This window comes from Mytilus trossulus, chromosome 12 (assembly GCF_036588685.1).
Source record: "Mytilus trossulus isolate FHL-02 chromosome 12, PNRI_Mtr1.1.1.hap1, whole genome shotgun sequence".
NCBI lineage: Eukaryota > Metazoa > Mollusca > Bivalvia > Mytilida > Mytilidae > Mytilus > Mytilus trossulus.
The window spans coordinates 8,398,518-8,425,853 of NC_086384.1; the positions used below are offsets into that span (position 1 = coordinate 8,398,518).

The 27,336-nt window shown below is 30.5% G+C and overlaps 2 protein-coding genes across 3 annotated transcripts in view; both read left to right on the forward strand.

The window, feature by feature from the left end:
* The window catches only part of LOC134693380 (coiled-coil domain-containing protein 115-like), a 483,686-nt gene that overhangs the window by 420,792 nt on the left and 35,558 nt on the right, over positions 1-27,336 (forward strand). The window lies entirely within an intron of this gene.
* Positions 7,750-26,101, forward strand: LOC134693137 (uncharacterized). Its single transcript, XM_063553844.1, has 2 exons — positions 7,750-7,870; positions 24,725-26,101. The coding sequence occupies exons 1-2, from the start codon at positions 7,817-7,819 to the stop codon at positions 25,238-25,240; spliced, it is 570 nt and encodes a 189-aa protein (XP_063409914.1). The 5' UTR covers positions 7,750-7,816; the 3' UTR covers positions 25,241-26,101.

The window sequence follows — 27,336 nt, forward strand, 5'->3', positions numbered from 1 at the left end:
AAGATCTGTAAATATTATATACTTCAAAGGAAGGTGTCTGACTGAAAAATAAAAAAAATGTTTTAGCAGTTAAAGTACAAAAAATTGTTACATTGTATTTGCCGTTTTTATAATCAATTTCTTTGATAATCGAAGTGCCGAATTATGTATACCGTATTACATGCATGGCCAGGATCCCCACTAAAAAAATAACTACGTAAATGCATCTCATTCTGATTTTAGTGGTTTGTGGCGAACACAGTATATATAATTTCTGGCACGACCTCCGAAAATCCAAAAAGTAAAAACATATTATGAAAGGACAATTGAAAATCACGGCGAAAAGTGGAAATTTTCGTTTGCGAAATCTAATTCTAGTATCTAGTATTGGTCATGTGAGCTGATGTGATCTGTCTTGTCTCACTTTGCTTCCGTCGATCCGCCCGTCTATCTGTCAACTCTTTACATTTCCATCGTCATAACCAAGTTTGTCGAGGATGGTTTTATGAAGTGTTAAAGTAATTCTTAAGTGAACCAGTTTCATTTCACATAATTGAAACCATGTTGAATGGCTAAGACACATTGACGATCTGCAAACAAGGGCTTCTTAATTTTGTGATTTTTTTGTTTTTCTGTTTATCACAACTACCAGCACCAATGTCTTTCAAGGATTGGTTGACGGATATTTATGACCTGATAATGTTATATATAGATTATTTTAGAAGTGCTGGTGTCTTGAGTGTAGATTGGTTTGCATAGGAACACAGAATCTAAATAAAATGTTCGCATGATCTTCAGCTTCTGTTTTGGTCTGCAGCTTTATAAACTCAATCATAGATATGCAGAATGAATCGCGTAAGTTATTGGTGTTAGGAGATTGTTGAAGATTTTTCAAGTTTGTAGGAGACCTTGCCATCATAACTGAGAGGTTTTTCGCGGAACAGGAACATATTGTTTTATATCTGTCCGTCCATGATACTATTGATTGTAGATTGTTGTCAGGGTGGATTTAGATGGTACTACTTGAAACTTTAATTTCTTGCTGACTGTACCTCACAATAGTTCGAAATACCTACATTGCATCCCTTAAGAAGAATATTTCAAAAAAAATAACCTCAAAAAATTTTTCGCCTCGCTCCGCTCGGCGAATATAAACTTTGCGCCCCCCTAGTCTGAAATCCTGGATCCGCCCCTGGTTGTTAATGGCTTTATCTGTGTGTACTCTTCGATTAACCTGTACTTTTGGTCTATGTTTCTGCATGATGATTTTTTGCTTTCTTATTGGTCATTGTTATATTTTATTTCGTTTCTGTGTGTCTTACATTTTAATGTTGTGTTTTGTTGTGTCGTAGTTCTCCTCTTATATTTGATGCGTTTGCCTTAGTTTTAGTTTGTAATCCGGATTTGGTTTTTTTTTCTCAATCTATTTATGAATTTCGAACAGCGGTATAGTACTGTTGCTTTTATTGTATTGCTCTATTAAGTTGGGCATTTTCAAATGTACGTGTTAATACAGCATCATCAAATTGGCTTCATGCATTGTTTCGTGCTTTCAAAAGTTATTTATTTGAACATCTTCATTTTTTTTAAACACAAATGCACCAACATAATACTTTTTAAGCCCATGGAAATATTTTTGCAATCGATAAAACAAGGAAGCATTCGAAAATAAAACACGGACTCGAAAAAGGAGAGTGTAAAGTGGTGTCTGTACATATCAAAGTATATATAGATTGAATGTAAAAACTATGTTTTACGTTGACATTCGCACTCATATGTGTATAATATGATTTATAAGTTGTAATAAAGTTTTGTATGGCTACATCAAACGTTTAAAAAAAATAGTGTCGAACGTACGATTATTTGAACAATGTTGAAACATTATGAATCCCTGTAATCGATTCGACATTCGATAGACCTTTTTGTTTAGGTTATGGTAAACTATGTCAGAACAGAAAATTATCCTTTAACTGAAAAGGGTTTATCAACATGATAGTATTATGATTTTGTGACGTTATAAAAATTATTATTCATCGTTAAATGAAAGTAATAAATCAGAAACAGTCAATTTACAAGCTAAAGAAATATCTTCTTCTTTTTTTTTTTTATCTTATTGCCATTTTCTAATAAAAAAATATGGACAACTTGCAGACATTTTAATGTTTCTCTTAAAAACAAAACACGGACAATATTGAAAACTCAATCGTACGTAAACTAGAAGGAATTTATGTGTTGTTTGTGCTCAAAACATGTAAAGCATTCATAATAAGACAACACGTCACAAATAAAACTATTATACTCACGAACTAGCAGTAAATCGATCTAATTGCATGTAATATCACTCGAAAAAGTATGATCCAATAAATAAAGGCAACAATAGTATACCGCTGTTCAAAACTCGTAAATCTATGGACAAAAAAAAATCGAGATAACAAGCTATACTAAGGGATACGCATTTAATATAAGAGGAGAACAACGACATAATATTAAAATGTAACACACACAGAAACGAACTAAGGATTAGACAAAAGCCGATGAAAATAACAAATATAACATCAAAACCAAATACATGAATTTGGGATAGAAAAGTACCTTGACATGTCTTATAATAATGTGAATTCACACTCAAATATAAGAAAACATAAACGACACAACGGAAACACAACGTTAAAAGCTAGTTAAAACTACGTGGACCGATGCATTAAGAAAACACGATCTCAGCCAGACATTATACCTTGCGTTAACAGCATCCCTTTTTGTATATTAAATGGATTTAAAAAAACCAACATTTTATTGCACCTTTGCTGTTAACAATTTACTTGATCGCTTGAATTTCTTAATCAAAATTCTAATCATACAATGAACCTATTTAAGACCAACAAAAGTTATACATCAAATGACTCTGTAGAAACAGATCAAACTCCGGATATCGAACAGATAAACGATTTCTGCTTCTGAATGGCATTTAACATGCTGCCAAATGTACTCACGTACATTTAAACCGAGAGCATATATGATACCGCGATAGACAACTGAACATTTCAGACATATTAGAGACGTTTAATTATTACATTTCTAATCTCAATGCTGGGAATATCAGGACCAGTATTTTATTCCTACTCATCAAATAACGAATTTCAATGGAGATGCAATATCATTTACTATTTGTGTGAAGATGAACAAAAGAAACAAATTTTACTGACGAATTTATCCCTAGTAGCTTTACAAAAGTCAATCAAGTTAAATTCATTACGTCAAATTGGGGAAAAAACTCAATTTATAATGTCCTTGTACAATGCATTTTAATAAAACAAATATTAAAGCACTCGGTACTTGCGGCAACAACCATTTCTTTTGTTATTTGATGGTTTTGTAGTGTGTTACCACCATAAAGGATGAAACAACATTGAACTTATTGCAATAAAATGATGTGTGAATTCTAAAGCTATAATACAGAAATTCACTCCGATTCTGTTCTTGGTTTTGCAATACTATTCATAACATGTACTGTTTTCTATTTATCTGTTGAAAACCTGAGTTTACATAATCTTGTTAAATGTTTAACTTCCTTTTAATACTCTTTGACATTCGTTAATATCGATAATAGTATGATGTAATGAACTTTAAAGAATTATAATTTGCCTAAAAATACTTGACAACATTATTTCCAATCTTATTTGTAACACGAGCTTCTCGAAATTCAGGATGACAGCAGCAGTAATAAACAGAACATTTGGTTTTTCACATTACGATGCTTTTGAATGTCAAGTAAAATTCTACAAACAAACATGTCAACAAAATCAGGAGATTATCCCTTCATTCGTACTGAGTCAATTAATAAAGATTCAATCCACCTTTCTTGCAATTTTGTTGTATGAAAAAGCGTTAACCGAAATCATGTTCAATTCTGTCACATATATATTAGCTCTGTCAACACTGATATATTGTCACATTGTACGTGTATATGTTGTTTATCTCTCAAAATCATTTTGTTCGTTAGAAATGTTTATCCTTGTAAGGAACAACTTATTTATTCAAACTACTCATACAAGACTTATCGCATCTACACAGATCTCTATACATTATCAAATGCCCGAATATTTTTGTTTGGTGTGGGGATCGAATTGATCAGTCTTCTTGTTTATCTGTGAATTGTTTTAATATTTATTATTTTTGTTTTAAGGGTTTTTTCCTTATTTCAATACTGTTTTCGGTTTCTTTTTCACTTGTACATGTTGTATTTCAATTGTTATTATTTGTATGCTCTTTTTGGTAATATAACTCAACTTGTGTGGCTTTTATTTTAGGTATTTATGTTATGTAGCTCGTTAATGGTTTCAATACTTAAACATCCTCGGATTTCAAATGTTTGGCTTTAAGCTTTCCTGATGAAGGTAAATAAAAAAAAGCGCTTCGGACGCATGAAATTATTTAACGTGTTGTTTTCAATTTTTTATGGTTTTATAATACTGTTCGAAATATGTACTGTGTTGAAAAAACGAGTTTACATAATTTTATTAATGCTTAACTTCCATTTGATACTATTTGACATTCGTTAATATCGATAATAGTATGATGTAATGAACTTTAAAGAATAATAATTTGCCAAAGAAATGCCTGACAACATAATTTCCAATCGTATTTGTAACATGAAGTTCAGGAAATTTTGGATGGCAGCAGAAGTAATAAACATAACATTTGGTATTTAACATAAAACATTTTTTAATGTAGGCTCTACAAATATGAAGTACAATCCCATACACAAACATGTCAATTAAATCAGGAGGTTATCCCTACAATCATACTGATTGAATTAATAAAGATTTCTTTTTGCATATCTATTATATGTAAAAGCGTCGACCGAAACACTTGATCGATGCCACTGAGGGTATCACCAGCCCAGTAGTCAGTACTTTTGTGCTGACATGAATTATTATTGTTATATATAAAAAAAGAAGATGTGGTGTGATTGCCAATGAGACAACTATCCACAAAAGACCAAAATGACGCAAACATTAACAATTATAGGTCACCGTACGGCCTATTTTAAAGTATGGTTATATTTATAAATTAACTTTTTTGCATTTTTGAAATACTAAGGCTTTTCTACCTCAGGCATAGATCACCTTAGCTGTATTTGGCAACACTATAAGGAATTTTGGATCTCAATGCTCTTCATCTTCATACTTTAATTGGCTTTCTCAAGTTTTTGGATTCGAGCGTCACTGATTAGTCTTTTGTAGACGAAACGCGCGTCTGGCGTCTACATAAAATTTAGTCCTAGTATCAATGATGAGTTTGTTTACAAGACATATCGCATCTATACGGAACTGTATACATTATTTAATGCCCGAATGTTTTTTGTTTGGAAATCAAATTGACCAGTCAACTTGTTTTTTCTGTGTACTTGTTTTAGTATTTATTAGTAATTGTATGTTTTGAAGTTTATATTTGTTTTTGCAATACTGTTTTCGGTTTCGTTTTGACTTGTACATGTTGTATTTGAATTGGTATTTAGAATGTATCTTCTATCTTTTTTTCTAAATTTGCCAAATTAAAAGAGATGTATATTAACCATTCCAAACAACTTATGCATGCATGCTTTCTTTTATCATTTATAAGTATGCACTATATACTGAAACGATTATGGGTTAAACACTTCTCAGTGTTCATTTTGAAATTGTTTTTGTTTTTGTATGTCTTTATCCGTGTTTATATTTTCTAAGTCGATTCGATATTTTCCGAATCGTGGTGATATTTGCCAAATCGTTTTGTTATTTTTTCCCTAGTAGTCGTTTCTTTTATATTTCTATACGCTTCTTACTTATTAGGTTAATAGATCTTGTATCGCCGATATCATAAAATGTTGAAATCGTGAATGATTTTTTTTCAGGTTAATGTTTTGACCTACTAATCTTCCCCTAATAGAATTTCATTAATCCTTTGATGCGTTGTATATTTTGAAGTAAAATTTTTATTGACATACATAGATTGGCTTGAAGCTGTATTTAATGAAGATGATGATTTTACATTCATCTCTGTGTTTAATTTGGAATGTAATAATATAATTTGAGACCAGTAGTCATAATTTCTGTTATTCTCATTAAATTTCGTTGCAGGAAATTTGGATCGCCTACGTCTATTATAATGATAGAGTAATTTGACTCTTTGATGGTGATTATTTCTTTTTTAAATTTTGAAGCAATTCGTTATTGTATAGTTTTACAAATATCATTATATTTTTTTTAATAGGGGACTACAGAAGGAAGCGTTGTTGAATAAACTAAAGATTTAACAGTCAACAAAAGGAACAGAATTACCGGGTCACGATTTTATATTTTTGGAATTTAAGAATCTATAAAATCATCATTCTAACTCTACAAACGACACCTAGGAAGAAGAAACGATAACCATAGGCACGTTTAAACGAAACTTAACGCATCTCTAAAGAAAAAAAGAATATATCAAGGTACCATTTGAAATCATGAATAAGAAATTAGATAATGTAATGGCAAAAAAGATGAAAAATAACAAGAACAAAACACTACCCAGAAAACTAAAGATTCAGCAACCTGAATCCCACTTGAAACCAAAAGGGTATCGAGAATTTTCGGAATGGTAAATATTTCCTACATTACTAGTGACATCCATTGTGTTATTTGATACCAGTAAGGAAATGCAAACCCAATACTGGCATTATTGGTTGTGTTTTAAGTTATAATAATTTCACATTTACGAAATATTTTATAAGTATCAAAACTTATGAAAACGCACCGAATGTATGTAAAATATTGATGAATGTCCCTTAATATACTTTTATTTTATTTAGTATGATACACACAGAACGAAATATTCAGTGCTCTATCAAGGGAATCGTAATTGAGTCATACTCTATACTTTAAATTTTTTTTTTTTTTATTGATTTATACAAAGAATCCTCTATCTTTTATGACGCTTTTCTGTTTTTCCTCAAAGCAATTTTATTTATTTTTTCAGTTAAACAATTGCTATTACCAATGCTGCTTCACTAGTGATATCCATTGTGTTATTTAAGACCAGTAAGGAAATACAATCATCAAACGGAATATTTTACATTTGTTTTATTGATTGTGTTTAAAATTATTAGAATTTCACATTTACGATAATATTATAAACAAACTTTCAGCAAATATCAAAACTGATGAAAATTCACACAATATATGCCAAAAATTATGAAATGCTCTTCAACTTCGTACTTTATTTGCCAAATTCCCTTTTAACATTTTTGATTCGAGCGTAACTGATGATTTTTAGTAAGCGAAACGCGCGTCTGGCGTTAATACAAAATTTCATTTCTAGTATCTATGATGAGTTTACTTAGAATACTATTATTTTTAGTTATGATGATATAAACGTAACAAAATAATCAGTTTTCAATCATGTGAATCGCAATTGAGTCATATCCTAGTATACTTTAGTTCTGATTTATAGAAAAAATCCTTTATCGTTTATGACGCTTTTGTGTCTTTCGTCAAAGCAATTTTTTTTAACAATTGATATTGGCAATGGTTAATGTCAAACGGAGAAATATAACAGTTGTGATGATGGAAGCATAATATGCCTATTTACTGAACAGACTAATTACGCGTGGTATTACAATTTTTTATTGGCTGTGTAATTTTAAAGAATCTATCACTAACACGAATGAAGTCAAACAGTTGCTAATCAAAATAAAATTTCATTGGTTATTGTTCAAACACGTGACATTTCACATGTATCAAAAATTACTGACGAGAAAGCTTTATTTTTGATATAAGAGTTAATCCATTTAATTGTGACGTGACTGGAAGAACATAGCATGCAGTGTCAACTATTATTTTCAGTGACAGTATTTGTTTTACTAGCAGAAAAAGTGAGTATAATTTCAAATTTTTTTAAATAAAAGGGAAATATGTAAAATATCTGTATTGATGTTTTGTGTTTAAAAATTATTGAACTTAATATATATGTCGATTGAGTACTTACCATTATTCAACGATCACGTATGTTTTCAATTCTTATTTATTGTTTTAAGTATGCTTATTTTGTATATTCGATTATGGGTCTAACCTTATGTGTTTCATAATTTTGTTCGTTTTGTTGATAATAGATAGTGGAATTTGTATTTAAAAGAGACTTATCCAGATTAGTCAATAACTTTTATAAGTTGTTTACCATCATACATTAATGTTATAGACATGTAGAAATTGCTTCAATTGACATCTGAAAGAAAAATTAGCTTATTTGTATCATGTGATGGGAGTATTTTTTTTTTATTAGACTGTTTTCCATATTAAGCATTGCAACAAATATTGTAAATAAACCAACATATATTTATTTGTAACTGATTATTTGATGAAACAAAAAATACAGTAGAACCTCATATTAGGGAACCGTCTTACGAGCTTTTGATTTTGCCATTTAATAAGGGACCTTCAGATTTTAAATTTCCTCTGAGTAAGGTATTTTTGTTATTTACTTTTCAGTAAGTACTTTAAATTTGGCAATAGAAAGATTCTCGGATAATATTTTTTTAATATCTGCATGTTTTGGCATATTTTTTTTCGAATAATCATTTGTGATTATGTTATTATGTAGAGAGGTGAGACTATAATAAAATATTTGATTTGATTTGATTTGATTTATGTTAAATATTGGCACTTATGGACTAAAAAACATTATATAAAATCTTAAACTATAGCTTCAATTCACAAAAGATAAGACAAGATTTCATAATAAATTAAGAGATCACAAAGAGCCAAATTCCAGCTCCCTTACCCAATTTTAGATTTCAGAATATGAATCTGACAATTCGTTTAGGTTACAAAACTTTAATCTTTTCGGAAAACTAAGGATTTCCTTATCACAGGAATGAATAACCTTAGCCGTATGTAGCAAATTTTTGGGGGGATTTTGGGAATGTAATGCTCTTCAACATTGTTCTCGTTCGGCTTTATATCTATTTTGGTATGAGCGTCACTTACGAGCCTTATGTATAGTCGCCGTCAGCTGAAACTCGTAGCGGTTATCGGTAAAATTAATCTAAACTATCAATCACGTTCACTCGAGATGTAGTTTTTCACATTCCATTCATAAATCGCGAGAAGAGAAACCAATACTGACCTACCTTTTAAGTGATTGCACTGTGATAATCCTGACCTTCACATTTTCAAAGACTATCTTGAATGGTGGAATCCGCCATTTTTTTTTCCGGAAATGTTTCCGTGGAGTTCAATTTCATAACATTTGCATAAAGCGCGGGAAATCGCATCACATCAATGAAAAAAACATTTCAGGAAACAACGTAAATGACGAATGTCACATGTAAACAAATGATCCTCATAAAAACGAAGATTGCGGAATTACAATGGAAAACCTTCTGGAACTTAATATATATGTCGATTGAGTACTGACCATTATTCAACGATCACGTATGTTTTCATTTCTTATTTATTGTTTTAAGTATGCTTATTTTGTATATTCGATTAAGGGTCTAACCTTATGTGTTTCATAATTTTATTCGTTTAGTTGATAATAGATAGTGGAATTTGTATTTAAAAGGGACTTATCCAGATAAGTCAATAACTTTTTTTAAGTTGTTTACCATCATACATTAATGTTATAGACATGTTGAGATGAGTTGAACATTGTTATAGAAATTGCTTCAATTGACATCTGAAACATTGAAAGGAAAATTAGCTTATTTAAGCTTTATTAAATATTGTAAATATGCCAACATATATTTAGTTGTAATTAATTATTTGATGAAACAAAAAATGCAGTAGAACCTCATATTAGGAAACCGTCTTACGAGCTTTTGATTTTGCCATTTGATAAAGGACCTTCAGATTTTAGTTATCCTCTGAGTAAGATATTTTTGTTATTTTACTTTCCAGTAAGTAATTTGAATTTGGCAATAGAAAGATTCTCGGATAATATTTTTTGAATTATATCTTGATGTTTTGGCTGTAGCTTTAATTCACAAAAATAGAAGACAAGATTTCATAATAAATCAAGAGATTACAAAGAGCCAAATTCCAGCTCTCTTACGCAATTTTAGCTCTCAGAATATGAATTTGACAATTTGTTTACCTTGCAAAACTTTAATCTTTTCGGAAAACTAAGGATTTCCTTACAACAGGAATGGATAACCTAAACCGTATTTAGCACATTTTTTTTGAATTTTGGGTCTTTAATGCTCTTCAACACTGTTCTCGTCCTTCTTTATAACTATTTTGGTATGATCGAGTCTTATGTGGACGAAACGCGCGTTTGACATATTAAATTTGAACCCTTGTACCTTTGATAACTAATTAGGTCCCTTTTAGTCGAATAGCTCCTACCGTTTCGACGTATTGATACATCCGTTGTTTTCAAATATTTTGGTTTCGGACGACATTTTGAAATGTTATCATCATGTGTAACATTAACGGTACCAATTAATGCAATTGTACCAATTTTGATAATAAATGTCTTTTCACTGATATCCGAGGCCTAAATAATGAAACATCCAAATCATAATACAGACTTTTAAAAGCATGAAACAAAATAACAACCACAATAAAGAATAATTCGGCAACGGAATTAGAGTTATCAATAAAAGAGATATATTCCTATATAGTATATATTTAGATCGCCAAAACATTTAACAACAAATTTGAAAAAAACAAACTGTAATTTCATGCCGTAACGAGGTACTTGCTACTTGCAGGTCAAACATTCTGAGACTAATTTCATGCTGTACCGAGGCAAACAATCTGAGACTATCATTTTATCATCAGTGATGTTTCATTAGCCGCCCCTGTTCTTCCATTTATCTTACACTTCATTTCAACTGTAGAAGTTAAATGTTTCTTATCTATCAAAACGTTAAAGTTTTATATTCGAAAAAAAACATGGAATATTCTTATTGTATTCAATCACATTTTAATCATTTTTATTAGATTTTCTTTTAAGGTTTTCTGTTTTTCATTTTTGTTTGTTTTCTTTGGTTTTTATTTATGTAAGTAGAAACGAAATGATTCAATCAAAACATTGAAGTAAATGTTGGTTAAGTATCTCTCAGGGTTATGGGTTCGTTTTCATAACATGAAATAATTGTAAAGCTTCATATGTATGTAGATTTTCAATCTAAAAAACTAGATAATTAGACACTCATGATACAAAAGCTTTTAAGGAATAACTATACAAATGTTACAATTTCATTTGTCCATCATTTTATTGTTCTTTCGAGTAATATTAACTTCACTATATTACAGACATACTGAAATGGGAAAATTAGTTTTTAAATGTCGCCTTAGCATTAATGTACTAACAATGCTGACTTTGTAAAATCAGTCTTAATAGTTTATGTATCGGCAATATGCTGTTTCCTTTCGATTTGACTGTCTGATATTTTCCTATTTCAATGACAGAACCTGATCATTAAGAGTATACGAAAATGACGTCACGTAACATTACAAGAACGCCATGTTTTCATTTCTATCAGCCTTGTATTATCAATGAAATTACATACATACAAGCAAACAGTTATTATAACGTTTTGTACGCGTAACATTTGTTTTACTAACTATTTCATTATACACAAATATTATATTCCTATTCTAAATAAAAAATTGTCGACACATTGTCGCTAAACAAAATAATTCCTTTTTTATACTGACTTTATCAGCTCGAAAAACTACTCGCTCTTGTGGGCTTGCTTGCTGTTCTTGCTTATCAAATCAGTCTCAATAATTATTTTTTTTTATCATATATAGATTATAAGCACTGCAAGTCTTACTGTTCAATGGCTTCTTTGTATTGTTCATTTGCAGTATTGTAAATGAAATAATCCTACGAATTGAGACTTTCGAAGAGCCCCTTTTGAAAATTGAAATAACTCATAATTGTTTGTAAAAATCAGTCTTTCCCTGCATATGGCGAGTGAAGCGAGACCTTTTTGAAATAAATGCCATCCTTAATTGAATATAAATAATCTTTTCTACCAGAAAATCTGTCTGTAAACTTTACTTGAAGGTTTGATATAGGAAGATGTGGCGTGAGTGCCAATGAGACAACTCTCCATCCAAATAGCAATTTAAAAAAGTAAACCATTATATATATCGATATATGTACGGTCTTCAACACGGAGCCTTGGTTCAACCCGAACAACAAGCTATAAAGGGCCCCAAAATTACTAGTGTAAAACCATTTAAACGGGAAAACCAACGCTTGTTTTATTTTTTTCTATGGTAATTTATCTCTGGATACATACAAGAATTGACATATTCCCAGATGCATTAGTTTCAGATAGGACATTTGATTCTCATACAGAATCAGGTTAACTTCTCAGTATATTGTCGAATGAAAATAGATGTTGCACGTGACGTTTTCACTATTTCTTACGATTCAAATTGATCGTTAGTTATTCTGATATGTTCAGGCCTTTCTAAAATTTCTAAATGCAGATGTTTTGTAAGGATGGTCATGGTTATTGTGAGTTTGGTCATTATAGTAATGATCTGTTCAATGTATTTTAGTATATAATAACAACTGTAATGCAGTATGTGCATATATTCAACCTTGAATTTCTTTATCAATTGGGGTTTTTTTTAAGATTTCGGAATACATTTCTAGTGCAATGAAATCGGTTCTCTTTTCGTTATTGCATAGCAAAAAATGGTTGTCAAAATATAATTAATCATAGAATAAGTGGACACAATATATTTATACTTTGACATTATCTCCAGTACCAATGACCAGTCATTCTGATTCCGTATAATCCACAGACGTCACAGTTGGTCACTCGCAATGGTTAGTTATTGTATTGTTCATATGATCAATATTGTCAATTATTGGAGATACTTCTCAGATTAGTAAACAATATTATAATGATTAAGAAAGATTTCATAAGTTTGCTAGACAATAGTAGTTGTAAATCATATTCTGAACGCTATACATGTAGGTGATCACGTGCACGTTCATTACGACTTATTCATATTGCTGAAAGACGTTTTATATTGAGAGAGTGTGACACTTTTCTGTTCTATTGTATATCATTACATTGATACGCTTTACAAATTATGTCATGAAAAAAATGTTTGATGCAAATAGTGTTTTGAAGCTGCTTAAATGGCAAAAAATATTAGCTAACAAATAATGCCACAATGATGAAAAAAGGTTAAATGAAATCAAAATACTGAACTCTGAGAAAATTATAAATAAAAAGTCAATAATCATGAAACAGAGAACAGAACAGAACAAACTGATATGCAATAGATATTACAGTGTCTCGTAAGTCAGTTTTTGGCTGGATATTGGTTGTTTTATTATGTATGTATATTGTGTATGAATTATTTTATTGCAATCAATATTTGACACTTTAATAAACAAATTATTTATTTATTTATTAATAGAAACTCATTCAAAGGTTAAAGAAATTACTTTGCATTTTTATAACCAGATCATCATGAAACAAGTCATTACAATTCATCAGAAGTGATATCTTAGTGAAATATGACCGTTCCTGATAACCTTTCAATTCAAACACTTTTTCTCATCGTTATTTGAATATTTTTATGAGAAAAGATTTAGCCTTTATATATTGCTGTCTTGTTGATGATTAAACTTGAAGAATCCTTTGATCCCTTTTGTTTCAAATGTTTTGTAATTTAAAACAAAATGGGTTTTTGTACATCGAGAAATGTGTTGGATATTAAACGAATCGATTTGCAGATGGTAATTGTATTTTGAAGACTATATTTAAATACTTAGTTTGGTAGTTGTAAACAATAACATTTGTACATAATGCATGCAATTATGTGAAACAACAATCAAGGTCATATACATAAAAAAAATAAAGATAAACTGACTACAAATCATACAAAATCAAAATTCCAAGAAATAAGGTGTTAAGATATTAAAGTTGGTAAAACAATTTTTTCCTTCCAGTTAAAGTTACAAAATTTGGTCATTTTCAATCGCTTGTTAACGGGGGCATTATCCTACTCATTTTATTTGCATGATTATTTGGATATGTAGGTAAATACCGTGGAAATCCAAGATATGCCTATATCTTATTTTTATGGTATCAATACAGAAATAATAAACGGAATGCATGAAATATTAAAACATTTAACCACATACATATGAAACCTATACATTTCATGCAAGCATCCTAATATTAAGATATGCATATTGCTTCCAAAATTTGATGACATAAAGGAAAGACGATAATCTGTCTATCGGCTTCACCTGAACCATAAAAAAAAGATGGAAACGGATGTCTTGAAATAGGGGGTTTTCTACGCGGTCGGGTCGACATCTAACTTAAATTCAATGTTTCTGTGTTAGTGTAGTATTAATCAATTGACTGATTAATTGTTAGCGTTTAATTCCCCTTTAAGTACTTTTTTCGATATTGTGGCGGACATTTGTTTTAAGTGGGGGTAGTCGGAGTGCCCCGAAAAAAACACATGCCTTTCGATAAAAGATTGGGGTCAAACGCACCTGCCACTTTGGGATTTGAACTCTTAACATCAGTGTTGACAGTCGGAGAATTCTTGGACCACAGGGGTCTGCTTTTCATAACAGTACTATCTCATTGATATTATTCATTATTTGAACTATTTGTATGGATGAATACTATCTTCTTGAAATATTTTTTCTGATTATACTCACATATCCTTGATTTATGTTTTGTGTCGTTTTATCTGTTGGCTTCACCAACGAGGTTTACAGACAAATACACACATAAAGACAATTTGTCGTAAATATTTATCAAAACAAATTTCCAGGATTATAATTTGATACGTCAGACGAGCGTTTCGTTTACTTAAAACTCATCAGTGTCGCTGAGATCAAGAAATTAGAAAGCCAAACAACTATAAAGTTGGAAAGCATTGAGGACCCAAAATTCCAAAACATTGTTCCGAATACAGCTAAGGTAATCTATTTCAGGGATAAGAAAATCCTTAGTTTTTTCTAATAATTCATACTTTTGCAAACTGTTTATTTATAAAAATGACTATTTAATTGATATTCATGTCAACACCGAAGTTCTTACTACTAGGCTGTAAATACCCTCGGGGACAAAAAGTCCACCAGCAGTCGCATCGACCCAGTGTTGAAAATATTTATCAAAGGTTTCAGGCTTGTAATAAATTACACGAGTCTACCGTTTCGTCTACGTAAGACTCATCAGTGACGCTCAGATAAAATTAATTAGAAAGCCAAACAAATATAAAGTTGAAGAGCACTGAGGACCCAAATTTCGAAAACTTGTGCCAAATACGGCTAATATTATCTATGCTTTACATGAGAACATCCTTAATTTTTCTAATAGTTCATACTTTTGCAAACTGTTTATTTATAAAAAAAAAACCTCTATAATTGATATTCATGTCAGCACCAAAGTGCTGACTACTGGGCTAGTGATACCCTCGCGGACGAAACGTCAACCAGCAGTGGCATCGATCCAGGGGTGTAAACATTTATCAAATGTACTAGGCTTATAATTTGATACGCCAGACGCACGTTTTGTCTACATAATACGCATCATTGAAGCTCAGATTAAAATATGTAGAATGCCAAACAAAATAAATTTAAAAAGCATTGAGAACCAATAATTCCAGAAATTGTCACAAATACGGCAAAGGTAATATATTCCTGAGATAAGGAGATTCTTAGTTTTTGGAATAACTCATACTTTTGCAAACTGTTAATTCATAAAAATGACCATATAATTGATATTCATATCAACACTGAAGTGCTGACTTCTAATCTGAATTTAAAACATTAGAATTAGATACACAATAAAAGCCAACAATTGTATCATTGTATCAAGTTGTATCATATTTCCGATCGGGTCATTTTGACTGAGTGAATAAAGAAAAGAAGATGTGGTATGATTACCAATGAGACAACTGTCCACAAGAGACCAAAATGACACAGACATTAACAACTATAGGTCATCTTACGGCCTTCAACAATGAGCTAAATCATCTTCAAAGATTTATGAGACTTGACTAACTACTGGTGTCTATATATATATATATATTATATTATCGAATGTAAGAAAAAAATATAAGCTGTTAAGTATTAAATGTGCATAATATATTATGGGGACAAACGACCGGTGATAAAAGGGTTCGACATGTCAAATGGCAAAATCAAAAGCCCAAACACATCAAACTTTCATATTCCTTAATTTGTACAGGAATTTTTATATGTTGAAATTGGTGGATTTAACCTGGTTTTATAACTAGTTAAACCTCTCAATTGTTTGACAGTCGCAGAAAATCCCATTGTACTGACAACGATATGTGAAGAACATATCAGACAGTTAAATAGATAAAAATGTCAAAACTGTGGGTACAGCTGTCAACATTGTGTTATAATCTCAATCACTATAAAACTAACAAACACAAAAAGGCAAAGTAATGGTTTAATCTTAAAATCTTGTAAAAAATATAACATAATAGTTATATGTCATAATTGATTTTTTTTTATACTGGTTGTTTAAAAATTTAACGATGAAGTTACCATGTTAACTTGAGGTTTTCAGCATTCTTTTGAAATTTTGAACAAATTCGAATGCCTCCAAACAATCACTTCTATTACGTCTTCTAAAATCGTTATAAAAAATGCTTCCAGATGTCATATATCGACAATAGCTAAGAATGACAGAATATAATCGTTTCCGATTTAGATGAACACGGTAAATGATCAATTTTTATAATTGACAAGAACTAATCATTTTACTATATTTTAGATTTGTTTGTCTAGAGGGGAAAGAAGGAAATATATGAAGGTTAATTTTATAATCTTTTTGACATATTCGATTAGGATGCTCGTTTATTTCATGATTTATTATTTCAATATGATAACAGTAACACATGTGTAACTATCTATATGAAAACTTACACACACTGAATTTTACTTTCATTGTGAGTTCTTTTAAGTTAGTGTTTTGAAAAATAAAATTGAGAATGGAAATGGGGAAATGTCTCCTTTTTTCCCATCATTTAACTAAGGTTCAAATAATGGGAAAAATATCCAAATTCATTGAGTTAGGTATTAAAATTTAAAGAGAACACACAAAGGCACCCAAATATGAAAGATCGACGACAGACATTTACAAAAATTGGTACCCTTAATGTTATTACTACCACTGGGTCGATGCCTCTGCTGGTGGACTGTTAGTCCCCGAGGGTATCACCAGCCCCGTTGCCAGTACTCCGGTACTCCGGTACTGGCATGAAAGTACGGATTTTTTGTGTTATTAAATTTGCTGTTACAAACTGTTAAAAATTATTATAAATTAAAGGAATGTATCTCCCTCATACAAAGCACGGATTTGGCTACACTTTTTGGAACTTTTTGATTATAGCTCTTCATTTTTTATTTAAGCTTTGGATTTAACATATTTTGGCCACGAGCATCACTGAAGAGACATATATTGTCAAAATGCGAAAAATTGGTACCCTTAATGTTATAACAAGGAATAAGCAAATCAAATACAAAGATGTGGGGTAAAATGAATCCCCACATTACTAAGTGCTTGCGAATGGTGAGCACATCCTGCTTTGCTTGATATTCCATCGTTATAAGCTTCTTTTTTTTAATCATGACGGGTAAACGATACATGAGTGATTTGAGGATCTGAACGATCTGCGAATTTATGTCTCAGCTGTGATGCTAGAAAACAAACTTCTAAAATCAAACGTAAACAATTTGATGGAATAGAAATTAAGAATTATATAATCCTTATGTAGTCAGGGAAGACATTTAAGCATTTTTGAATAAACAGTAAAACATCTTTTTTTCATTTACCACCATGTTTTTACGACATACGTAAAGTCTTTTTTTGTTTTAAGCGCAAAATATAATGTCCAAAATCTGTAATAAAGCGTATATATAATTGCTAACATTATTCTGTTATTCTCTTAATAAAACGGAATAAGTAACATTTTCAACAACAAAACATTCATTAACAACATATTAGAATACATATAGAAAGGACAATAACTAATTTAGCTTTAATAATAATCGAAGATAATACTACATTTGCTGAGTATTCTATGTCCATAAGATGCATGAAGTGATAAATGAACGTTTAATCAAATTCTTAAGGATTATTTGTTATGATGATTACTTGTTTTTTATTAGTTTGGATAATCATAATCGAATATGGATATGCTATCGAAAAGTCATGTTGATGGTTATATTGATATACATTCATTGAATCATTGGTTCTTCATTCTGTCGTTTGCGGTGTAGTTCTTGGGAAATATGTTCTATTTATCAATTGTAATTGGTTTCTGAACTACAACTCAATATGTGCTAATATTCTTAAATCGGATTATTTGTCATATCGTTTTAAGTATCGATCTCACATCTCAAAATATGCTTCAACTGATTTTACAATTCCTGCTGTTATATCGTTACAATACTATTCTAGATAAGGAATAACGTGGAATCTTCATCTTTGTTTATAAAAATTCTCTTATTCCTTCGTAACCTCACATCAATTGCTTTAAAATGTTGAGGCTGATCATTCCTGATAAACTCGGATAAACGTTATAGAAACATGCAATTTGTATAGTTCTACATTCATTTTAAAAAGTGTGGTCTTAAATAATGCTGTAATACTTTTCTCCTATTTAAAGCATTCTATACAAATCAATGTATAGAATGTATAATCAACCAAAGTATTTATAGAAAACAATACCCAACACGAAGATGTACATGTAGTTTGTAATACAACGAAAATCTCCTTAAAGAACGTAGCTCTACCGATTTACTCCGATTAAATCTAAAATTAAAAATATTATTTTGAAATGTATTCGTAAAATTTAATTATTGGAATTGTAAAAGAACATTTGAAGATATACAAATAAGATTTTATAAAGATAAAACACATAAGTAAAAATCAACGGCACTTATCGATATTTGCATAAACAATCTAGAGGCATCGTTACAAAAGATAAAGCAATGGGCTGGATTTTCTGCGAATAATATGTCTGGTATAAAGAAAGAAATATTCTGAACCTTTCAAAGAACAGCACTGCAATAGCACCATGAAAAATATAATCTTTGTCATTTGTACTTTTACTGATCACACTTCTTGCTATTATCAATATTTAAATTCAAAAATGGAAAAGTTGAACTCTATCTTTGTGTCTGTTGTTAAAGTGATTATATTCAGTGTTTTGTTATAATCGATTTAGACAAAAGAAGCTATTCTTATCATCTGGAACTGTTGACTACGCCATTAAAGTAATATCATTGTTCGACCAACAAATCATATTAAACTAGGGATATGTTTTCTTATTTGACCTTGTTGCTTTGGTTCTGTCTGAGTTATTCTTATATTAAAATGATATAAGTTCTATAATCTGGCTATGTTTTATGTCTTCAATCTACTATCAGTTGAAATCAATAGTCAGGAAACCTTCATTTTAATAGAATCCGCAGAAGTTCTTCTAAGTTTTATTACATTTATATTCAATTACACTAGACAACCCGAATAGGCCACAGTACATGTTATCATTTCAATGTGATGTGCTCTTTCTGAATAAATTGTCATTAAGAATGCTCAAAGGTAACGTTTGAACACCCAATAAGGAATACATAGATGAACTATGCATATTTACGTATACAATCTATACATCTAAATTCACAAAATATGTCGGTATCAGCCTGTTCTAATGGTATTTGACAAATTTTTCTGCGATACATTCGAATCAAAAGAATAAGTTAAAAGCCAGATAAAGTACGAAGTCGAAGAGTATTGGGGAAAACGTCCTAAAAGTTTTCCCAAATTCATTTAAGATAATCATTTACGGGTGCAACAAAAGGTAAATTACAAAATACCGAACTCCAAATCAAAAGTTCCTCTAACAGATGGCATGATTGAAAGCTCAAACACATCAAACAAATAGTAAACAACTGGTATATTCATTGACTTGGTATAAATCCTTATGTAGAAGATGGTGGATTAAACTTGATATTATTGATACCTAATCTATGATAGTCGAATAAAATTCCAACGTACATCTAGTCTATTTTTCAAGAAAGGTTGTTGGTTTTGCGTTTGACACTTTCACTTTTAGTGTGTGAAAATGTTGTCTGCCCTTCTTTGAATTTACGTTAGATTTCGTCCTAACCTCTACTATTATAATTGAACTTGAAGTGTTTATACTTTTTTTTTACACCTGTCAGCACATGTTTGAATATATCGGCACTTCGATACCTTTTCTGTGGTTTTTGATTTATGATTTTTTTTTTGGGTCTCAATTTAATATTTTATGTATACAAAAAAAATCGAAACAACCACAACAATCAAAAATAGAATATGCGAAAAAGTCAATTATAGCAACATAAAAAATGAATTGGGGCCGGACTCGAATGATCCGTTTTCCCTGATTTAATTGCGATACTGGGGTACTCCAGAACACACCCAGACCTTGGTACTGTCTTTAGGAAAATAACAATTGACATTTAGGCAAAAAAGAGTAATCATTTTCTTTTTTTCAGATATAGACATTACGTAACAGTCAAGAAATTCGTTACTGCAAAAAACAGGGCTGATATGCATAAAACTGCATTTAAGTTTAAGTTACGATTTGTTCCTAACGTACAGATTTGTCTACATGTCCATTGATAAATTGTTTGGATATCTAAACTTAAGTGGTTTTATGCATATCAGCCTTAGATTCCTAAATAGTTTAAATCTTCCATTAGATCAATTAATGAACTTACTTCTTGTATTTTACTGGAACAATAATACATGTCTGAGAATGGTGCTATAAAAATTATACAGCCTACACATAGATAAAGGCTGATCATCTCTTTGTTCATATTCATTCTATTCATTAATGTGAATTAAATTAAATGGTGGATAAATGTCAATGATACAGCAATCCATTATATTTGCTTTCATCTCTGTTTTAAAAAAAACCGTGTAACAAGATTGTGGCCGGGAAAGTATATGCAGAAGTAATGACATATATTTTTTATGTATCTTTTTCATTATTTTCTGAAAGGGCATATCCAACAGTTTATTTCTGACGGAGAGATTTATTTCCTTAATGATATATAGGCTATTATTTTCCTTCTTAAATCAAATATGTAAAAAAAAAAACATATCATCATGTGCTACCTTTTGAGGAAAATGAGGTCGACATTTCAGATATTTGCTCAATATTCGGATTTGTGGACGAATCTTTCCTTCCAACAGAAATGCATTACTTTTTTTGTTTTAAAAGATAAACACACGCTGTTTTTTACCATATGTCTGATTAGAACCAATCAAGACAATTTCAAAAGACATAAATGAAATTTTTAATTAAACACCATTAAACTAATTCAAAGGAAAAGCGAAAGAAGATATCAAGATCTATTGGATTCATATCTGGCACTCATTATGGAAACATTTTGAATTGTTAATTCATGAAAGCCAAAGGCTTTAAAGCTTTTAACATGTATAACGTTTTTTAAAACAATTATAAGCAAAATGTATATTCAAACGAAAATCCTTGAAAGGTATACACGTATTGTTAGATTAACGAATCAGCAGACTTAATATACTTTTAAAAAATATGTATCATGTTCCTTAATTGCTCGACGCAAAACTACCTTAACTGAACTATAGGTGTTAAAAAGAGAAGCAAAAATACCGACCTTCAAGAGGAATTCAAAAAGGGAAAGGCCATAACAGCTGACATTATGAAAGTTATTAATCAACAGAACGAATGAAAAACTACTGTCATATTCCTAATTTGGTACAGAAGAAAATGGTGAGCTATATCTGGTTTCATAGCTATCTAAACCCCAAACTTGTATGACAGTTGTTAAAAGTGCATTTTTATTGACAAAATTGGATACGAAAATATTATAGACATACTAGATAATTAGAAATAAAGGCAACAGTAGTATAGCGCTGTTCAAAACTCGTAAATCGATGGACAAAAAACAAAATCGGGGTAACAAACTAAAACTGAGGGAAACGCATCATATATAAGAAAAGGACAACGACACAACATCGAAATGTAACACACACAGAAACGGACTTAGCATTAGACAAAATCCGATGAGAATAACAAATATAACATCAAAACCAAATACATGAATTTGGGATAGAAAAGTACCGGGACACGTATTCTAGTAATGTGAATTCACGCTCAAATATAAGTGAAAACAAACGACACAATGTTAAAATGTAACACACACAGGAACGAACTATAACATAACAATGGCCATATTCCTGACTTGGTACAGGACATTTTTTAAAGAAAAAAATGGTGGGTTGAACCTGGTTTGTTGCATGCAAAACCTCCCGCTTTAATGGCAATGATAAATATAACATTAAACTGAAAACATAACATAAAAGGACTACAATTCAAATAAATAGGAGAACATATATGACAAGGAAACACATGAATAATAGCTAAGAAAGACACAAGGTTTTAAATTATATACACGAGAAGTGCGCCTCGTCCACAAAAGACTTACCAGTGACGCCCAGATATAAAAGTTCGAAAGTCAAAACAAGTACAAAATTGTACAGCACTGAGGATCAAAAGTTCAAAAAGGTTGGGCCAATTACGGCTAGGGTTTTCTGCTTGGAATAAGAACATCCTTATCATGTAGAACAATTAATGATATTGCAAACAGTAAATTTTATCAAATGATTATAAAAGATATACATTATAAAAAGTATTAACTAATTACAGAAAACAAAAACCGGATATATAACATAAACAAAAACAAAAACTAGAGGACCGTGACTTAGTCATAGCAACAACGCAAAAAGTGAAAAAGTGACGTCACATACGAAGTGGTGAAAAATCACACAAAATGACGTCACATTTTAATTTCAAAAATCATATATAGTAAGAACCAGCAGTCAACATATTGTAAACATGCATCACAAATGACTAACAATAAAAACAAATTAGTTAAGAGTTTTATTTATCCTTTTTAAATTGTATAACAATTCGTATACCTTTGTATACCTTTGAGATATATCATACTCTTTTTAGTCTAGTACGCATTGGGTAGATATAAATAATCTAAAAAAATGGGTTTTTTGTACTCTTGTTTGAGCCTTCAATATCGATACACCTTTGAACAGATTACTAATGATCCTTTACACTCGGATAAGTCTCTCGTTTAAATCGTTTGTGACAACCGTCGCCATTCAATGCTAGTATAGCGGAGAAACATTTTCTGGTTTGAAAAATTATAGATTATCTTAATTAGCATATCAGCATAGTAATAGCAATTTATGCAAATGAGATTATAACAATTATAGGATTGTATGAAGAAATAAAAAAAAACATAATTAAAGTAAAACGTATATTTTTTGCCGAGTTTCTGTTGCATGGAATTACCGTTTCAATCTTTTTCAAATCGTCATGAGAATCATTTAGAGCCGAAACCTGAATTAAATTTATGTGGCTCTGTGGAATTCTGCGGAGCATATCAGAGAAATAAAATCTATTGATGTCGATGGTTGTGGAAAAATAATGTGGGGATGTGACATTTAACAGAAATAATTAAACATTTTTACAAAGTATTTGCTTTCCAAAATAATATTTATGACTATTAACAGTGCTTTTCGATTATTCTATTCATGGATAACTATTATAAGGATTTCATTAAAATGAAAACCACATGATTTATTATGACTATTACGTAGTAATAATTTTTTTTAAGAATAATGATATCGAAGTTCGTGGAGTTTTATTTTAGCCTGATAAAAGTAATGACAGAATATAGAAATAAACTTAGATTTATAAATGAAAATGTCATTGTGAAAATACTCAGCGTTATACTTTCTTTACTTAAACATGTTATATTTTCATATCATTACTGGAAATTAATCAAACAATATAATCAAATCTGACATTGTTTGATTATACCATCATATGGCAGTCGTTTAAATTAGCGAATTAGCGAAAACGTAGTGTTTCTGAATCTTATAAATGATGCAGTCCCAGTTTTGGTGCCCCTTTGTCACATCGAACACTTCAATTCGTATGCGTTTTTATGTTTCAAGTATAAATATTCTTAAAACTTATCCATAACAATTCAGGGTGGGTATTTTTTTTTCATAATCACTCAAAATTTCCAATTTAGCTTTATTTACGGTTCTGTGCTTTGGAACCTACTTGGTTGGTAATACATTCACTTATTTGGTTTCCATTTTCATTTCCATTTTTTATTTGTTTTCTTATGTCAGAGGAATTGGTGTTATTTTCGTCAAACACATGAAAAATCTTCAGAAAATTATACCAAGTATACAGCTTACTATAAACACGTGTTATTCGTCATCGTTTTTTTTTTAATTTTTATTTATTCAGAAGCGCATGGTCGTATGTGAGAGATTCTATCACATATTGAACACCTTAGCGTTTAACTCAAGACTATTTATTTTCCTATGTATTACAGTATAAACAAACATACCGAATTACTAGGCAATTTCATAAAAAAATCAGTTTAGACTTTATTAACCAACTGAACAAAAAAAACCTTACAGTTCCAATCCTGACCTAGAACACACATTTCCTTGTGTAGAAAGAGGTTGATTATATCTAGTTTTATAGCTAGCTAAACCTCTCACTAGTAGGAAAAAGCAAATAAGCAAAAATGAGAGACAAGAATACAACAAAGTACCATTGCACATTTACACAATGGTGAGATGTATATTATCATTTTTATCTCTATGTTTTATTTTCAGACATTTGGAAATGTGAATGTTCCAAGTAGTGATGTACAAGACAACGATTATAATGACAATGATAAAAGACACGTAGGACGATGGAGAAACTTCCGATTTCGTCTCAGTGGGGTCGACGATCAAAAGGAAAATGAAAAACGCCACGTTGGTAGGTGGAAAAATTTAAACTGGAAGCTGGGAATAACTCATGATAATGACAAAAGATTTTTCGGTCGTTGGCGGGATTTAAATAATAGATTGTCAAATGGCCAAAATGTTGAGAAACGTTTTTTTGGTAGATGGAAAAACATAAATTATCTGAACCAGCTGAGACAAAATAAAGACAATGCCGAAAAACGATTTTTCGGTAGATGGAAAAATCTGAATTATTTACTCAAGGGAAATCAAAACAAACGAGAGGATGACTTCCCAGTTGATGAGAATTTAATGAGTGAAATAGGGGATATTAACAACATGGATAAAAGATTCTTCGGTCGTTGGAAAAACCTGAACTACAAACTCAGTAAACAAGATTAGCTGTGTTGCCTTAATGCATTAAAATTAACTCTTTATGTTAGAGTTACGATGTAATTCAATTTTCTATATTGTTAAGAATTGTTATATTCTATTAAAATCACGAAATTATGAAGTAATGGGTATTAAACAACTATTCCCTAAATATCAGATATTTGTATTTGAACAATTTAGTACGGAAAGCTGAACTGTTTAAAGAGAAAAGGGGGGCTATGTAAAATTCAATTCAATATCGTAACCGCTTCTTACATCCAATCCCTTTAACCCTTCTAGTCATAAATTTTTACCAAGAACAAAGCAATTATTTCCGTAGTTATATGTTTAACAACTGACACAAATATGAACAACGACAACGAAAGCACAAAATTAGTAGAACCAAAAGCAAAACAAAACACACATACATCAATCCAGCATTTACTAACTATTATGAAGAAAACAATTTACCCGATCGTCTCGACAAACCGAAAATTATAATAAAATTTTCATACTTAGAATTTTACGGTCAAATATGGTATTTTATATAAGTGTTTGATTTTAAATGAGAAAAATGTATTTAAACTTGACTTTTTTACTTCAGGATCTTTTTGAAATAACATTTTAATTTAACTATTTTTAGTTCTAAATAATTGACAAATATCAATATTCAAAACGTTTCCTTCCCTGCAGCCTGTGGTGTAATAAAGTATCAAGTTGTTTAATAGCTTACGATGGGAGCAACTAAACGCTTCGGGATGCAATTGCTAATTAACGGGGCCCTGGATAATATTCCTCGTAAAACTACAGTAAAACAAATCTTTTATTCATAGACAAAATGTGTACGTGGAAAAAGGCATATATTTCATGTAAGCATTCCTATATAGATGCATCATTTGTTAAGGAGAAGTTACTGAATAAAATGTTCTGATTATTTGACTCAGCTTCTTTTCTACAACAGATATACAATTGTATGGAGAGAGAAAACGATAGTATCAGCAATTATTTTTCGATCAATATGCTTGATGCGCTAATATGAAATCAAAGAAACAACAAAAAGCTTCAGCAACACAACTGCATAGAAACAGACACTAATGAAAAAGAAACTTGGAAGCACGAGAATAAAAAAATGACTTCCATAGATAAACTCACAATCAGCACCAAAAACATTGTATGCACTATAAGTAAATAGAAGAGAAGATACCTAAAGGAACAACAAAAATTATCAGCCGAAAAAGAAACACCATGGCAAAATAAACGAAAAAAAACCAAACAGCAGCTTTTATTAAACCAACGACTGAGCGAAACGAGTTCCCAAATAAAAGGCGTGTGATCGCTGGCGTATGCAAATTAGTCTCGACACGAGACACAATGGCCGGGGTCGAAACATGTATGCCGGTAGTGAACCATTATGATTGTCTTTGTTCAGCCGAACATAAATAAGATATTTGCAAAACGCTTTAATTTCAATTATGTGCATTTCAAGAATGGCAACACAAAACAGCACTGAGAAGTTTATGTTGTATATGTACAGTACATAACCGCTTCGATGTTTTAGTGTATATAACAAATTGCAAATAAACGTGCAAATACTATTGACATTATCAATCACTATACCGATGATCTACAAAATACAAAAAATAATTGTTTACATTTTTCAGAACGTAAAAAGTAAAATAACAAAAATACTGAACTCAGAGGAAATTATAAAAGGAAAGTCTATAATCATATGGCAAAATCAAATGACAAAACGAATGGACAACGACTATCATACTCCTGACTTGGTACAGGAAATTTAAAATGTAGAAAATGGTGGATTAAATTTGGTTTTATAGCGCTGAACAACTCACTTTGTACTACAGTCTCATCAAATTACGTTATATTTATAATGATCAGTGAACTAAACAGACATAATAAATAAAATAGTATGCTTTATTAATTAGGAAATAAAATAGTCTACCTTACTAATTAGGAAAAAGACGAGCGAGTCTTCAATAAACATTGAATAAACATAAATGGATACACATACTGCACTTTTTACTGCAAATACATAATATAAAAATATCAAAGATATACAACTGACACCGATTCCAAGAAAGTACAAAAAATATATCTCAGAAGAAATA

Bases quoted from the DNA above. Each gene is read 5' to 3' on its own strand.
- LOC134693137 (XM_063553844.1), top strand. From the start codon at position 7,817: ATGCAGTGTCAACTATTATTTTCAGTGACAGTATTTGTTTTACTAGCA. The intron at 7,871-24,724 runs GTGAGTATAATT...TTTTATTTTCAG, and splicing joins TTGTTTTACTAGCAGAAAAA to ACATTTGGAAATGTGAATGT.